General features: G+C 46.7%; 1 protein-coding gene across 1 annotated transcript; it reads left to right on the plus strand.

The window, feature by feature from the left end:
• The first annotated feature begins 1,002 nt into the window (after positions 1-1,002).
• On the plus strand, positions 1,003-7,432 carry LOC146365494 (uncharacterized). Its single transcript, XM_084915546.1, has 2 exons — positions 1,003-4,740; positions 4,773-7,432. Exons 1-2 carry the CDS (start codon positions 1,079-1,081, stop codon positions 6,688-6,690), a joined length of 5,580 nt encoding a protein of 1,859 aa, XP_084771672.1. The 5' UTR covers positions 1,003-1,078; the 3' UTR covers positions 6,691-7,432.
• Positions 7,433-16,287: the final 8,855 nt, after the last annotated feature.

A 16,287-nucleotide genomic window follows, 5' to 3' on the forward strand; every position in this document is an offset into this window, starting at 1 on the left:
TACAGTAGAGTGTATTTTTATTGCAGTGAGCAGTAAAAGTCTCTCCCTATACTCTTCGACAGTCTCTCTCCAGGACGCTTAGCTCCTTCTGGCACTAATCAATACAGCTTAATAATAACCTCTAATCAGGCTCGTCACATTGAGACTGATGGTGACTGATAGACCTCCGATGTCCGCCTAGCGCTCCTGCTGACACTAATGCACTGACTGTCTATAAACAACTGTTTATTACTCAATAAGGACATTTGGAAATAGCTTGATCAATAATGGATGGCGCTTCCTTAACTCTGCCTGCGTGCATGGAGGAGCTTGATAAATAACATGTAAACAACAAGGCATCTGGTGTTTTACGACAGCGAGGGCGAGCGATGTCCTTCAGAAGAGGTACCCCAGGAAACAACAACTTGTCTGACCAGTCTGTACAGTTAATCGATCCCACATCAGTAGGTTTTCAGTGCTGTTCACCTAAAAGATTCCTAAATCCACATTTTACGTGAGCGCGTGGTCAAATGACTTTTATGACGTGACTCGGTTTGTTTCCAACTCTTGTCGCATGTGTTGCGGGAATTGCCGTCTTGTGTGTGACTGGGTGCAGTAAGGAGTGTATGTGATGTGTGTGAGCATGCGCGTGAAGAAAACGCGGGGAGCGAAAAAGGAAAAAGAGAGAGAGAGTGTGTCATGGGTAGAGAAGGCGACCGTGAGCAGCGTTCTAACGGGCTACAGCCTAGGCAGTGTGTTTTTCGAAGTGTGCAGTACTGTTATTAAAGCCTCATCTCTTCAGTACTCTCCGGTGCCTCGGCTGATTTCTGTCTGCTTCACTACTCCACAAAAGTGAAGGGAGTTAACCCCGAAGGAGGACAAACTTCGGCCCTGGAGGAAGCATCTCCCCTCGCGTCTCCCGACCACGGTCAGGGGACTGACGGCGAGGAATGATTAACACTGGCGACCACGAAGGGACCCTCTCACGTTGTTAAAGGAGTGGTGAGCACTGAGAAAAACCGACAGGCTAAAGCGGCTAACAATAAAGCCGAGTGACCGTAATTACAAGTGTATTAGCCCGTAGCTAAGCTAACTCGCGATGGCTGCTGCTCGCCATTCACGTGAAAACTACGGACTCGAGACCAATTATTCCAACCCGTTCATGTCGCTGACCAGTGTCTCCGAGGGTGCCGCGAGCATTAGGGAAGCTAACAGAGACAGAGCTGTGACTAAATGTGAACATATGAACCCATTCCTGTGTGGCGAAAGTTGTGCTAACACACACGCTAATGGAGAGGGTGTATTCGCGCCGCCCGATGGTCCTGCCCAGCCGCAGTTTTCCCGCACGAATCCCTTCGTTGATGCTGAATGCCGCAGCTACGGCCGTGAGAGAAACACAGGCAGCAGCATGAACTATTATCCAGCTCCTACTCCCCAAATGAAAATCCACTATCCAGACTCAAACCCATTTTCCTCCGCTCACATGGACAGTTTTGTACACAGCACACCGGCTCAATTTAACGCAATGTTAAATACACCCATGCAATGTATGCCTTCCAGTAGCCTTAATGAAGCCATAAGCTATGGGCGAACCACTGCACAGCATAAACCCCGCTCCAAACCAGGCAAGACCCGCTGTGTGCCCCGTCAGCCCCCATCTGACAGTGAAGAGGACGGTGATCCTAGAGAGAGAGTCCCCACCCTACGTCCGGGCCAATATGACGGCACCACACCGTGGAAGGAATTTCTGCACAGGTTTGAGAGCTGCGCTGAAGCCAACTATTGGTCAGAAAAAACAATGACAACTCAGCTTAAATTCTGCCTAGTTGGAGCAGCAGGGGCCATTATCCACAGAAATCCCCGCTCATCCAAATGGGATTACCGCCGCCTGGTGGACGAACTGGAAACTGCATATGGCCCTTCTTCTGACCATGCAGCCGCTGTTGCTGTAGAACTGAGGCAGCGAGTGCGTAAACCTGGTGAGCCCCTGCATGTTTTCAGAGATGACATTTATGGGAAAGTGGCTGTTGCATATGGTGATAGAGCAGAGATTGAACAAGACTCTATAGCTGTTGAAGTTTTCACCAATGGGCTGGGTGATGCAGAAATAGTACAGAAGTTGCTAGAGAGGCACCCAGCCACACTTGCCTGCGCATACGAAATAGCCCACCGACACGAAACCACTAAAAGGGCTGCATCTTATGTAACCAGTGCCATGCAGCAAGGAGCCCGTAACGCAGCTGAACGCCGGCCCCGAGCTGCCGTCGTCAGAGAAAAAGACAAAGATGAGACTGTTGCTGAGCATGCACCTGCAGCTAGCCCCTCACCGAATCGTTTTGTCCCACACACACCCTCAACTACACCGAACAATCACCGAAACTTTAAAAGGAGTGGGGTTCGCTGCCATAACTGTCAAGGTTGGGGCCATGTCCAAAAGCAGTGCCCTTCCCCTCACAAAACCACCAAGGCCTTAACATTGAACAGTAGCCCTTGGGACAGCCCAAAACCCACCGTGCTCCACCTTAAGTGCCAAAGCCAAGAAATGAGTATCCCCATGCGCCTCTACGAAGTGGAGGTATGTGCTGTTTTGGACAGTGGGGCCCGGAGGAGCGTGCTGCCGCTGCCCTACTACAACTCCATCCACCCAGACGTGAGGCCACCACTACAGCCCTCAGTTGTTGAGACCTTGCTTGGTGTGGGACCTGGGGACGTGCCGGTGCTAGGTGAAGCCCAGATACCTGTCAATATCAACAATCGACAGGTGGATGTTGACTTCCTGGTGGCAGATATAGCAGGAAATGAGGTGCTGCTTGGGCATCCCTTCCTCACTCAAGCTGAAGCACGTCTTGATTTCGGCAAACGCCGCATCATTCTGTTCGGTGAAGAGGTGCTCTACTACCAAACCGAAGCCAGTACAAAGTCACACGCAGTGAGAATAGCTAGAACTGTGGTGGTGGAACCGGGGCAAGAGTATATGGTGAAAGGCAATGTGCATCCTGGTGCAGCAGCTCGAGGTGACATGATGCTTAGTCCCACCAAAGGTTTTGTTGAGAAGCATAAAGTACTTATCGCCAGAGTCCTAGTCAACGCACAGCCTTCCAAAGCTGTCCCACTTCGCCTTTTTAACCTTGGCAATAAAGCAGTAACAATTAAGGAAGGATCCATTGCCGGGCTCCTCCAGCCAGCTGAGGCCGTGGAACCCTCCATGGTCTCCCCAGCTGCAGACTCTCTGACCAGCCCTCCTGTGGTTCCTCTGCATCTGCAGGAGCTCTATGCCCAGAGCTCCACAGACCTCAATGACTATGAACAGCTCCAACTGAAACGCTTGCTTTGCACTTATGGACATGTGTTTTCTACAGGGCCTGCTGACCTGGGCCGAACCAGCCTTGTGCAGCATGACATCATAACCCGTCCTGGTGCCCCAGTCAAACAAAATCCACGAAGAATGGCAGGGGAAAAGCAGCAAAATGCTGATCAGCAGATCTACGACAGTCTACAGAGCGGTCTCGCCCAACGCAGCTGCAGCAGTTGGGCCTCGCCCATCGTTATGGTGCGTAAGAAAGATGGGACATACCGCCTCTGCATTGACTACAGGGCTCTCAACGACCGCACCATAACAGACGCCTACCCGCTGCCCCGCATCCAGGACACGCTGGACACACTCTCAACTGCCAGATGGTTCAGCACATTAGACCTCGCATCAGGCTACTGGCAGGTTGAGCTGACGCCTAGAGCACGCAGGGCCGCCGCTTTCTGCACTTGGACAGGCCTCTTTGAGGGGAACGTCATGCCATTTGGACTATGCAATGCCCCGGCGACGTTCCAGCGGCTGATGGACCGCGTCCTGGCTGGCATGCAGTGGGAGACCTGCCTGGTCTACTTGGACGACATCATCGTGCTGGCTAAGGACGTGTCGGGGATGCTGCAACGGCTTGGCCAGGTATTTTATAGACTTCAACAAGCTAACTTGAAACTGAAACCTGGCAAATGCTGCCTCTTTCGCCGCGAAGTTGCTTATCTTGGCCATGTGGTATCCGAGCATGGTGTGGCTACCGACCCCAGCAAAGTTCAAAAAGTTCAGATGTGGCCCACACCTACGTCCATCCAGGAGGTCAGACGCTTCATCGGCCTGGCCTCATATTATCGCCGGTTCGTGAAAGATTTTGCCTCTATAGCCGAACCCCTGCACAACCTGACCAAGAAGAACGCACATTTTCAGTGGCATGCTGAGCACCAAGCAGCTTTCGACAAGCTGAAGTGTCGACTCACCTCTGCCCCTGTTCTTGGCTATCCACTTGACCATGGAGAAATGACACTAGACACTCATGCCAGCGACACTGGCATCGGCGCGGTGCTGTCACAGATGCAACAGGGCGTGGAACGTGTGCTGGCATATGGCAGTCGTAAGCTATCAAGAACTGAACAAAGCTACTGCACCACACGACGTGAACTACTAGCCGTCGTGGATTTCACGTCCCATTTTCGCCAGTACCTCCTCGGACGGCCTTTCAAAGTGCGCACAGACCACAGCAGCCTGCGCTGGCTAACAAAAATGAAAGAGCCAGAAGGACAGTTAGCGCGATGGCTCGAGAAGCTTGCCGAGTACAACTTTGAGATCATCCACCGTCCAGGTCGAGTGCACACCAATGCTGATAGCCTCTCCAGAAGACCCTGTCGCCAGTCCTGTCCATGCAGAGTGCAGGACCCCCCAAGCATCTCGGGGGGACCAGTCATCGGGCAGTCCAATGCGAGTTGGACTCTGACACCAGCTCCCTGTTGCTGAGTCCGGTGAGGGTGGAGGGACAACCGGCTACTACAGCGGTGTGTCTAGTGGGGGTAAGTCATAACACCACTACACCAGAAACAAAGACTTTAGACCAAACTGCTCTTACAAAGTCAGACATTTTATGTCAAAACACTCCTACCAACACAGACATCTCAGAACAGATAATTCACACTAGAACAGACATATCACACCAGAACATTTCCACTAATACACACACTGTAAAGCTGACTGAGAAAGTATATGTGGCTAAAATCCTTGATACTGCTTCTCTGTTTCACGGCTGGACCATGGGAGAGCTGAGCCAAGCCCAGGACGCTGATGCAGACATTGCACCCATACGCGCCTGGATGGAGGCCAGCAGTGAGCGCCCCCCATGGACTATTGTTTCACCATGCAGCCCAGCCACTAAGACATACTGGGCTCAATGGAAACGGCTCTACTTCAGAGATGGAGTTCTGGTCCGTCGCTTCTACTGCCTTGACGAGACCCAGTTCTATCCCCAAATCGTACTGCCACGCAAGCTACAACCAGAAGTGATGGGCCAGATGCACGAAGGGCCAGTGGGTGGACATTTTGGTGTCGAGAGGACTGTGGCCAGACTACGAACCCGATTCTATTGGTATCACATGAGGGAAGACGTCGCTCTTTGGTGCCGTACTTGTACCAGCTGTGCATCCAGGGCCCGACCCCAGAAGACACCGCAAGCTCCGATGGGAACTGTCCGGGTAGGAGCCCCAATGGAGCGCGTTGCGCTGGACATTATGGGAACACTGAATGAGACGGAGCGCAGAAACCGATATGTGCTTGTGATACAAGACTATTTTACAAAGTGGACTGAAGCCTTTCCTATCCCAGATGAACGGGCTGCAACCGTTGCCGAGGTCGTTGCATCTGAGTGGGTGTGCCGCTACGGGATACCTCAAGCACTGCACAGTGACCAGGGACGCAATTTTGAATCTGATGTGTTCCAGGGGGTGTGCAGTTTGTTTGGCATAGACAAGACTCATACAACGCCATTCCGACCCCAGTCAGATGGCCAGGTTGAACGTTTCAATGCCACTCTCCAGAAGATCCTGGCCTCCACAGCAGAGCGTTGCCATTGGGACTGGGACCTGATGATCCCGTACGCTGTTATGGCCTACAGGGCGACCAAACACAGTGCTACAGGTTTCACCCCAAACTTCATGATGTTTGGCCGAGAACTGAGTGAGCCGGTGGACCTTATCGCAGGTCTACCTCCTGATCCAGACAACCAACCCTCAGCTCCAGAGTATGTGCAGCAAATGCGTGAGCGGCTGGAGCTGGCCCACCTCATCGCCAGGGAAGCCCTGGGTGAGTCAGTCAAGCGCGCAAAAAGGCAATATGACAAGAACTGTTGCCACACACAGTATAAGACTGGAGATCCTGTGTGGTATCTCATCAAAGGAACACGTCACATCAAGAACAAGGTCAGAAAGTTCCTCCCATCGTATGAAGGACCATTCTTTGTCCTGGGGCAATTGGATGACCTAGTTTATCGGATCCAGAAGAACCCAAGGTCTAAAGTGAAAGTTGTCCACCATGACCAGCTAAAGCATTATTGCTGCCGCGAACCACTGGACAATACCTGGGTCCTTGATCAAGCTCATCAGTGGTCACCTACAGAGGTCCCACCACCAGCTTTAGAGGATGACCCAGCAGACCGTGATCTGGGTCTGCACAGTCTGTTCTCTACTGCAACTGGCAATGGCCCCAGCTCCTCTCAGCCTTCCGTCTCAGTTGCAGCTGATCCCGCTCTGGTTGTGGTTGTCCCATCGTCCCCTTCCCATGTAGACCATGAGAATGGTGGGGGTGTGGTGGGTGAGCCAGACCACCTGGGCCAGCAGTTTCAGCGACCAACTCGTCGGCGCAGAGCTCCAGACCGGTATGGAGTGTGGATCACTTAGCTTGGTTTACCTACCATGGACAGTTCCAAGTAGGACTGAAGATTCAGTTCAAGTTTAAATCGTTTCAGCCTCCTACATTGTTAGCTACAATGGTTTAAGAGAGCTATATTTTTCATTGTTCCAGTGTTTACATTTAAAAAAAAAAAGTGAGTAAAGTATCTGAAGGACCTACGGGGTTATCTACATGCACTTATCCATTTGTATTTGTGCCTTCCTAGATGCTAGGATAAGTTAGTTATTCCCGGTCGCCATGTAATAGTTACAATTGTGTAATTTCTTTTCTACTTAACAACCCTTGAAATGCTTTATTTTGCACATGTATGTACACCTTACTAGAGTCAACGTCTTTGTCACTGAAGTGCACTAGTTGATACTATACCTCACCTTATATGCAGTAATGGCTAACACTTTTATCTCCTGTAGGCTCCAAGTGGTAAAGGGGATTGTGTACCAGTTTTATGCATTACAATGCTGGAGTGGAATTATTGTTTAATTGCCATCCAGAGTGGGGGTAGTGTTGCGGGAATTGCCGTCTTGTGTGTGACTGGGTGCAGTAAGGAGTGTATGTGATGTGTGTGAGCATGCGCGTGAAGAAAACGCGGGGAGCGAAAAAGGAAAAAGAGAGAGAGAGTGTGTCATGGGTAGAGAAGGCGACCGGGAGCAGCGTTCTAACGGGCTACAGCCTAGGCAGTGTGTTTTTCGAAGTGTGCAGTACTGTTATTAAAGCCTCATCTCTTCAGTACTCTCCGGTGCCTCGGCTGATTTCTGTCTGCCTCACTACTCCACAAAAGTGAAGGGAGTTAACCCCGAAGGAGGACAAACTTCGGCCCTGGAGGAAGCATCTCCCCTCGCGTCTCCCGACCACGGTCAGGGGACTGACGGCGAGGAATGGTTAACACATGCCTGAAATTTAAATGTGACTGCTCTGATTTGAATCAGTTTTACTCACAGACTGTGAGTTGTTGTTTTCGATGAAAAAGCCCAGAGTAACTCAGTGTATGCTCAAGGCCCAGCAGCAAAGAACACAGGAGTCATAGGAGTTCTCTCAGGAGTTAGACAAAAACATAAAAACATGCCGTACTGGCCAATTTTACTAAACGGGGCAAAATATAAAGTAATACTGCAAATATGGCTTGGACCAGAAACTGAGTAAACACCGGGTCTGCATTACCGGGTCGGCATTACCGGGTCGGCATTGGTATCTGGATCCATGCATTCACCTCTAGAAAAAATGAAAAACAAAGTTGGAAAAATTAAGTGCGGTCAGTTTCACAGGTGATTTGCAAAAGTTGTGCTGTTTTCGAAACACAGGTGCAGTCAGTTCATTTCAGTACCAAGAGCAAAACTTCAGACATGCTGTTTCTTCGGTTTCTCCTAAATATCAAAACAATTAGCAGTGAATAGTGTTTTGCAATTGTTAGCAAATTGGTTTCCAGGCTTGATTTAAAAATTCTCCCCCCATATATCTCATCCGACTGTGCTCTCTTTGTTAATACCGACTAGGGGTGGGTTTCAATTTCAGTTATTGATTTTCTGATCAAAATCGATTTTAGCTTCAATAACGCAATATCGATTCATTAAATCCTGAATCCTTTTTTGAAATATAAATGTATTTTGCCAGAAACGCCAGAATCTCAGGTTAAAGCTTTCATTTCAACAACCACGAAATGGTTAAACAGCAAATGAGAGCAGATAAACTGGTCCCACACAAGGACGAAAACACAAACGTGGACGCGACGCATCAGAATCTGTGAGCTGTCGTTTTTCTCAGCCGACACGGACACGGACACGCTGTCGGGGCTGAAAGCCAACAGCTCACAGATTCTGATGCTGCAGGTTTTATCACTCTCCGACCAGAATTCGCTGAACCAGCAGCAAAAGTAGATCCAAACTACGCTTCACGTTTGATAAATATTGTCATGAATTCCCTCTGACTTTTGCTGTTTTGCTTCCATTACGATAAAATCACACTTCCTGCACAGCTCTCTCTTTGTGTACTTCAAGAACAGTTTCCCATCTCAAATTGTGCATTATTCGCTTGCTTATTACCCACCAGTTTACCGTTGTTTACAGCACTGTTGGCCACTGTGTTTTGTTTTTTCAAAAATTACCTGCTTGAAAGCCTCATTTCAGCTGTTCAGTGCCAAAGAAATGTAAAATGATTAAAATTATGCCAAATTGCAAAACGTTTAGCTGTGTCTCCAATAAAACCTCTGTAACTTTGCTCTGCTTCACTTCAGCAGCATCAGGTAATGTTTATATGTTGATTCACTGTTTTCTTCGGTTTATGATCTACTGCAGAGGTTATAAGCTTATCTGCTATAAAAAGCCAGGCCAGGAAAATCTCCTTCATGTTTTTCTCTGTGTCTGTGCATCTGCTGTGATGCTCACACCTCTGATAAGTCTCACAAGTGTCAGTATTGATAAATGATCAGAATTATAATATTTCTGACTGTCTGAGGCACAATTTCCCCGATTCGGATCAAATCGAACCTTTGTGACTCGGAATCAAATCAATTATAGAAATCAGTGACGATACCCAGCCCTAAGACCCACATTACTTTTTTTTGTTGTAGTAAAACTGTGACCCTTCAGCTGGAATTTACTTTGGAAGCAGCCGGGTTGCAAAGATGTAAAATGGTAAATGGCCTGTATTTGTATAGCGCTTTTCTAGTCCCTAAGGACCTCAAAGCGCACTGGTGATGGCAGCTACATTGTAGCCGTAGCCACCCTGGGGCGCACTGACAGAGGTAAGGCTGCCGGACACTGGCGCCATCGGGCCCTCTGACCACCACCAGTAGGCAACGGGTGAAGTGTCTTGCCCAAGGACACAACGACCGAGACTGTCCAAGCTGGGCCTCGAACCGGCAACCTTCCGATTACAAGGCGAACTCCCAACTCTTGAGCCATGATCGCCCCATGGGCGAAATAAGGCAAGAAGAGCGAAATAATAACCGAGGCAGGCAGATGGGTAGATGTAATTGTACTGATGCTATTTGGAAGCGAAAGCTGTCTCCATAAACTGTGCTGGTGCAACACACAGACACACATATCAGCTAATTAGTGCTAATAGTCTCATAAAATAGTAGAATTTCACTCATCAAAATTGAAGCACACGGTGATATTAGTCAGATAACCCATTAGTATATACTCGGCTCAGTTTTTAGGGTTTTCCATTAGTTGTTAGTACCTGGTACCACGTACCATGTTTTTAGTACCTACTCGGCCGGGTTTCCATGTGATCTGAGGCAACAAAAAAGAGGACACCAACAGACTGCATGCAATCCCTTTTGGAGCCTGCTTCAAGTCACTATTACAGGAAATTGAGTTTCTTGGCGCTTCCATGTTGGCCTCATTTTTCAGCTCTGGTAGTTTCCCCTTGCTTAACACCAACTAATCCTCCTTCAGTGGCAGTTCTACCCTGGGGTGTGAATCAATTCTGTTAATTAATTATTTTTTTTAAACGGAACAACAAGCAAAGTCTGTGTTGCAGTTATGATGTGCCTCCTTCGGGCTTGAACGCTGTAGACTCTCCAACTGAAAGCTACTCTTTGATCACGAGTCATCGCCAGAAAGTCATGTCAGAGTGACACAACTTCGAGGTGCATTCAATCACTGGCTCAGAGCAGAACGGTATCAGAATCAGAATACTTTTTTAATCCCTAAGGAAATTATGTGGTTAGAGTTGCTCAAAGACAATAAGAACAGTAACAAACTGAACTGAATGAAATAATATAATATATTGCAAAGTTACAAAATAAAAGAAATAGCTCTAATATATGCAAATAGCTCAATTATAAAGATCAACGATTCATCCGGGAGGTCACAGAAGAACCGAGAACATTTGAAGACCTGCAGGCCTGACTTGGCTCAGTTAAGGTCAGATTTCATGATTCAACGGTGAGAAAGAGACTGTGCATAAAACGGCTTCGATGTGAGAGTTCAAGGAGAAAACCACTGCTGACCAAGAAGAACACAAAGGCTCATCTTTGGGAAAAATATTCTGTGGACTGAAGAAACAAAAGCTGAACTTTATGGAAAGTTCATACCAAGAACATCATACCAACAGTCTAACATGGTGGTGGTAGTGTGATGGGGCTGCTTTTCTGCTTCAGGACCTGGATGACTTTCCATAATTGATGGAATCATGAATTCTGAAGGTGAATGTGTAGCCATCAGTTCATGCCCTGAAGCTCAAGAGCATATGGGTTGTGCACACGCCAGCAAGTCCACCTCTGAATGTTTCAACTTAGTCGACGTCTGGATTTGGCGTGACCTTAAAAAACCCTGGAAAACTGGTAAACCCTCAGTTCTGTAAAGATTGGGCCAAAGTTTTCCACAGTGATGTGAAAGACTCATCACCAGTTAAGGGTGGCACAACCAAATGTTGGGTTTGGGGGCAACTGCTTTTTCACACGAGGCAGCTTTGGTTAAATAATTTGATTGATGATCTGAAACATTTAAATTAGATCAATATGCAAAAAAAATAGTAAGACGGAAAAAAATGCACAAACAAATCCATTTTAGTGCTGATTCACTACCTGCAGCAATGAATGAGCGTGAATCTGATTGCATTTAATTTTACTGTTTTAAAAAAATCACATGGGTGATTCAAGTATTTTACTGTGGACTGAGGTGGCCTACCCTCTCAATAGAGGGTCATTTCACATGGTCAGAGCACTTTGATTCTGGTCAGTGAATGGTCCTTTTCAGCTGACACTCGCTTTGAAACAGCAAGGGCGACAGATATATAAAAGCAGCTCTTCAGGCCTTAGAAAATATTTTGGGAAACCGAAATAGCCTGGCACTTATGAGAGGGAGAGAGTGACACTTTTTTTCGCAATGCAACTAGAAGGGGCTGACCGGCAGTATATCTGCCTGTTGAAATCTCATTGGAAAGAAAAAATGTTTATTTTTTTCCTCTTGGCCACAACTTAGAAACCCAAGGAATCTGTGTTCCCCCTCGCTCCACCATCTGATGGTTTCACTGTTAATGTTTGCCTCCAGAGTCGCTGGGGCTGGCTGGGGGGGGGGGCTGACTGACTCTAAAAGCGGCTGAGGTTTCTCTGGGTCCTGTTTGGGCACAGCGAGACCATCCTGAGCCCAGCCTAACACCAGGAGAAACCCAGATAGAAAGGGAGGAGACGCCCCATCGTCTGCCCGTCTCTGGCAAAATATTTGTTCCGCGAGGATGAAGCTGGGTGTGTGTGTGTGTGTGTGTGTGTGTGTGTGTGTGGGCACTACACCCTGGCTGTCTTGCCACCCTTTGCACCACACACGTTCACTCATCTCACCTTTGCAGGATGAGTGCATGTCCGTCTCTGTCCACACAGACACACAGTCAGACCACCCAAGCAAGAGGGGAACCACGAGAAGGCCACTTTATGCTCCCAGACAGCCCAGTCCGACCACAGTGGCGCCCCTCTAACACCCGTGCAGCCACTACTACCCACAAAGCTTGTGTGTGTGTGTATGCATCCATGTGCCTCTAGATCTGTTGGTCCATCCGCCCTCAGTGACAAATCTGTGTGGACAAAGCAGCGACTCTTCTTTTTATATTCTGCCAGCCACAGGCTCCAGCACATTTTACTGGGTTCATTTACTTTAACGACTCCAGTCCAACATCAGACGTTTCACATTTGCTACCTGGCAACCTCCTACGTGTTAGCATGGAGGCCAGCAGCAGTCATTACTCCTCTGCTTCCTCCTGCCTCGCCATTATCCTCGCTAATATTTAAGGGTCTGTTTTGTGTTGATAGAAGCAGAATAGGAGGTTAGATTGGTCAAAGTGCTGACATTTATCCTGTGTGTTTGTGGCTGCGACGGTTTGGTGGGGGCTTGTCATGTGACCGCCTCGGCTTTGTTCTATCTCTCTCTGTAGACCATCACCAGACCGTGATGGAAATTGCCAGGGACAAATTAGCCACATATGTTGAATAATGGTTACAGCAATTGATTGGGCACAGCTTGCCTTGGAGGAGTTTCTGTGTGTGTGCGTGTGTTTGCGATTGAGCATGTGCGACTGCGGATTTCTGAATGGTTGTGAGTTAAGCTTGCGTGTATTCAGACCGATGTGTCATTTATTACACGTCGCAGCTTGCCAGCTGGTACGGCGTATGCACGATGCAATATATTTGTTTGTGTTCATCTTGGTATCGATTGTTTGCCGGTGATAAACAATCCGCCGATTACATTTTCTCTGATTACTCCGACATTCCTGATGAGGGAGGAGGAGACAAGAGGGAATTGCACCAACAAATCTGGGAAAGCATGAGTCATTTTCTGTGATGCTTTTCCAACTAAGCCTCCCACAGTGTCACGCACGCCGTGGCAGCTGTTCTGCTTTTGATTGATGACTTCTCGTATTGTCGGACCTCGTGCCTATGATCTTTTAATAAAGTTTGTTTTTACACGAGGAGAGCTGGTTGGACTCGCTGCACTTTGGGAATGCTGCTCCAGCTCAAGTGTTTAGCTTCTGTGTGAGGCGTGACACATTCATATTTTCAGTTTTGATGGTGTTCCGATGGCGTCTGAGCTTATTTGTTCTCCAGTGTTGGGTGTGCAGTAACATACAGATTTTTTTTGGGATTTTTTTTTGCAAAAATTTCAAAACCTCTAGATTAATATGCAAAAAAAACCAACTTTACTTATTTATCTCTGTTTATTTTCTATGATTTTTAACTTAATGATATGAAAACTGTGTCCCTTGTTGGAATTGTTGTGGTTTAATAATTGTGCAAATACTTCCTGTAGCATGTTTGGATTAAATTTCTGATTTAATTTCTGGTTGATGATGAATAATTTTATGCTTTATTTAGGGAATGACAGGCGTTCCATTGTCTGCCAAACCAACCATCGACTGACTGGAGACTGTAAGCTGGACCTCTCTCCTCGTGCTGCTGGATATATGTTTAATTGAATTAGCTGATAACTTATCATCTAGAAATCCTGGAGCCAAAAACTTAATGTTGAGATTCCATTTTCCATTCCATCCATTTCAAAATGTTTATGATTTTAGCCAAATAAATAGGTTAACAGATGACACATTTCAAGATTCAAATGGTGAAAATTACATAAAAAGGAGACCCTGAAGAGGTAAAAGATGAGGTCAGTGTATGGAAAAACTTCAGCCTGCTTCTAACCGTTGTTCTGCTCTTGAATGTGTGTGATGTCATAGCGAGAAGATCTCCCTAATATGCTCAGACACACCAATCTGCCAGCCCCACCCACCTGCTGTTCAATACAAAGCCCTGTATCAGATAAATAAGAATTATCTTGAGCTGTGACTCATGCAAAGCTACCCTAGTTAAACCCAAGAATAAAAACAAGGCGGTAAAAACGAGCACGAGGGTTTCCATTTCAAGTTACTTTCTGAACATTTAATTGCATATCCATGCTGTTGACTTAAGCCTATCTCTTCAGCCCATCTCTATTATGTAATGCGGAGTAACTTCTGCTTAGAATCATTTTTTAGCACACCGGAATGACGTTTCAGGCCCCGTGTTTAAAGCTCTGGAAAAGCTGAGACTGAAGGAACAAAAAATAGATGGTAAAAACAGCCTTAGAAACACTGTCGCCATCACACCCGACACGCCAGGAGGAGGAGGATGAAACTAACGGTATGAGCTGTCCATGACAGAGCCTCCTATTTATTTTCTTTTCCTGCTGTCTGATTGGCCAGCGGAGGTGTGCGGCCAGTGAGCAGCAAACTTCCCCTCCAGAGCCTGATGACAGATCTAAAGGATAGTTCCCTATCCCCCTTGTTACAAATAACTTCCTTTGACATGCTTGGGCACGCTGACAATGTTTTGAGTGAAAACAGCTTTCAGGGTTGGATGGGATACAAGCTTTCAACCCCTAGGGTGGGCTACTTCTTCAACTGCTGCTTTATCCCTCTGAAGAGAAAAAGCAAGAGGCACCAGAGAGTGAGAGAAATAGAGACAGCCGGACCCCAAGCAAAGCTGGGATTATGGACTGCACAAGACAGTGAAGCAACGTGAATTAAAGCAGTCTGAAGTGTAAGCGTTTTGGCTTTACACCGTGACGGAGGCCTGTTTTTTCTCTCTCGCTCTGTGTCGGTGCTTTAAATACATGCAGGAGGCGGGAGAGTGCGAGCTGGAGCAGAGGTGTGTCATTGTTGACACAGACGGGGAAGAATGCCTGGACAGTTTTCCTCTGTTGCTGTGACTGGATCCACTTCTGTGGTCTGGACTGTGTGTTTAGGAGCCGTTTCAGGTTGTTTCATGTGATCTGTGTCTTGGGCCCAGACTGGCTTTGTGTCTGCTCTCTGTCCTCCAGGTCTAAAATCATTCTGCAGAACATGTCTTACTGCTTTATTTAAGCCACAAATCATTTGTTTGGAGTCAGTGTAGGCATGGAAGTTTTTATGGTGCCTTATTTTTAACTCCTTTACCAAATAACTGTTACTAAAAACCTCCCCCTAAGCAGCAATTTTCATTCATACCATACAGACTGTAACTGTGCATGTTAAGTCTTTAAAAATGTGGATTTTCCCAAAAACCCAAAGCATTATAAATGGATCTGTGGCCATCATTAACTAATTACATTAATTTGTGGGGTTGTTTTCAAATTATGTGGTGTTAAGATGGTGCTAATGTGGAAATACTAACAACTGCAGTATTTCTTATGGCCCCTTGGGGCTGGCTCCAAAAGCAGTACAATCCCCATTGGTTCCCACATTAAAATGTGCAACTTAACAGCATTAAAAAGCATCTTTGTGGACTGTGACAAAAAAACATTTTGGACCATAAACAAGTGTCAGCAGCACACCATGTGAAGTGTACTGGCATCAAATTACTTTGCTACTTTGTAAAAAATAATAAATAAAGTGCTTGCACTTAAATACACAATGCATAATTACAACTATGCATGCAATGTAGACTCCAGTGTTATACAAGTGCAAATATCAGATTGTAGATACAAACATGAGCAACATTATCTCAATGATCACTGAACTCACCACAAAAGTCGAATGTGAACACACATTATCCTTAACATATTTCCATTTGTTTTGCAATTTTCGAGTAAATGCTTTAAAACTCGCTGCACGAGCTGATGAATGACTTCTTTTTAGTTTCAAAGAAAGATGAGGGGTACTTCCCAAAGTGTGACCTGCATAGGCCCGTCCATGCAGTGTTCTCCTCAGTCATGCTGGTTGCCATGCCTGCTGCAGAAGCACTAAAGAACTGTGAACCAAGTAATTCAACTGAGCTCCCACTGTAATAACTTATTAGCGTTATGGATGTTTACGATTTCATTTCCAAAGTGTCTGAATTAGAGTGATTTATAGTTGATCTGAGAGGGTACAGTGACATTATTGAGTGGTTCTGAACCACAGGGCCCGTTCATAATCTCTACGATTCTCTGGGTAAATAATTTCCCCGTTTACAACAACTCTGTGAGGGGTGATTTTTGTTTTGTTTGTAAGTTTTGATAATATTATGTGTTAAATATTATGTTTAACACATAATAGTAGTAACCCCCCCCCCCCACAACATTTATACTTTAGCTTTGGTGAGTTAATATTAGTCTGTTTCCTTGCTGCACCAGTACAGTTTACAAATGTAGCTTGCCATG

Source organism: Perissodus microlepis, chromosome 19 (assembly GCF_051167445.1).
Source record: "Perissodus microlepis isolate ML-2025 ecotype Zambia chromosome 19, ASM5116744v1, whole genome shotgun sequence".
NCBI classification, from domain to species: Eukaryota; Metazoa; Chordata; class Actinopteri; order Cichliformes; family Cichlidae; genus Perissodus; species Perissodus microlepis.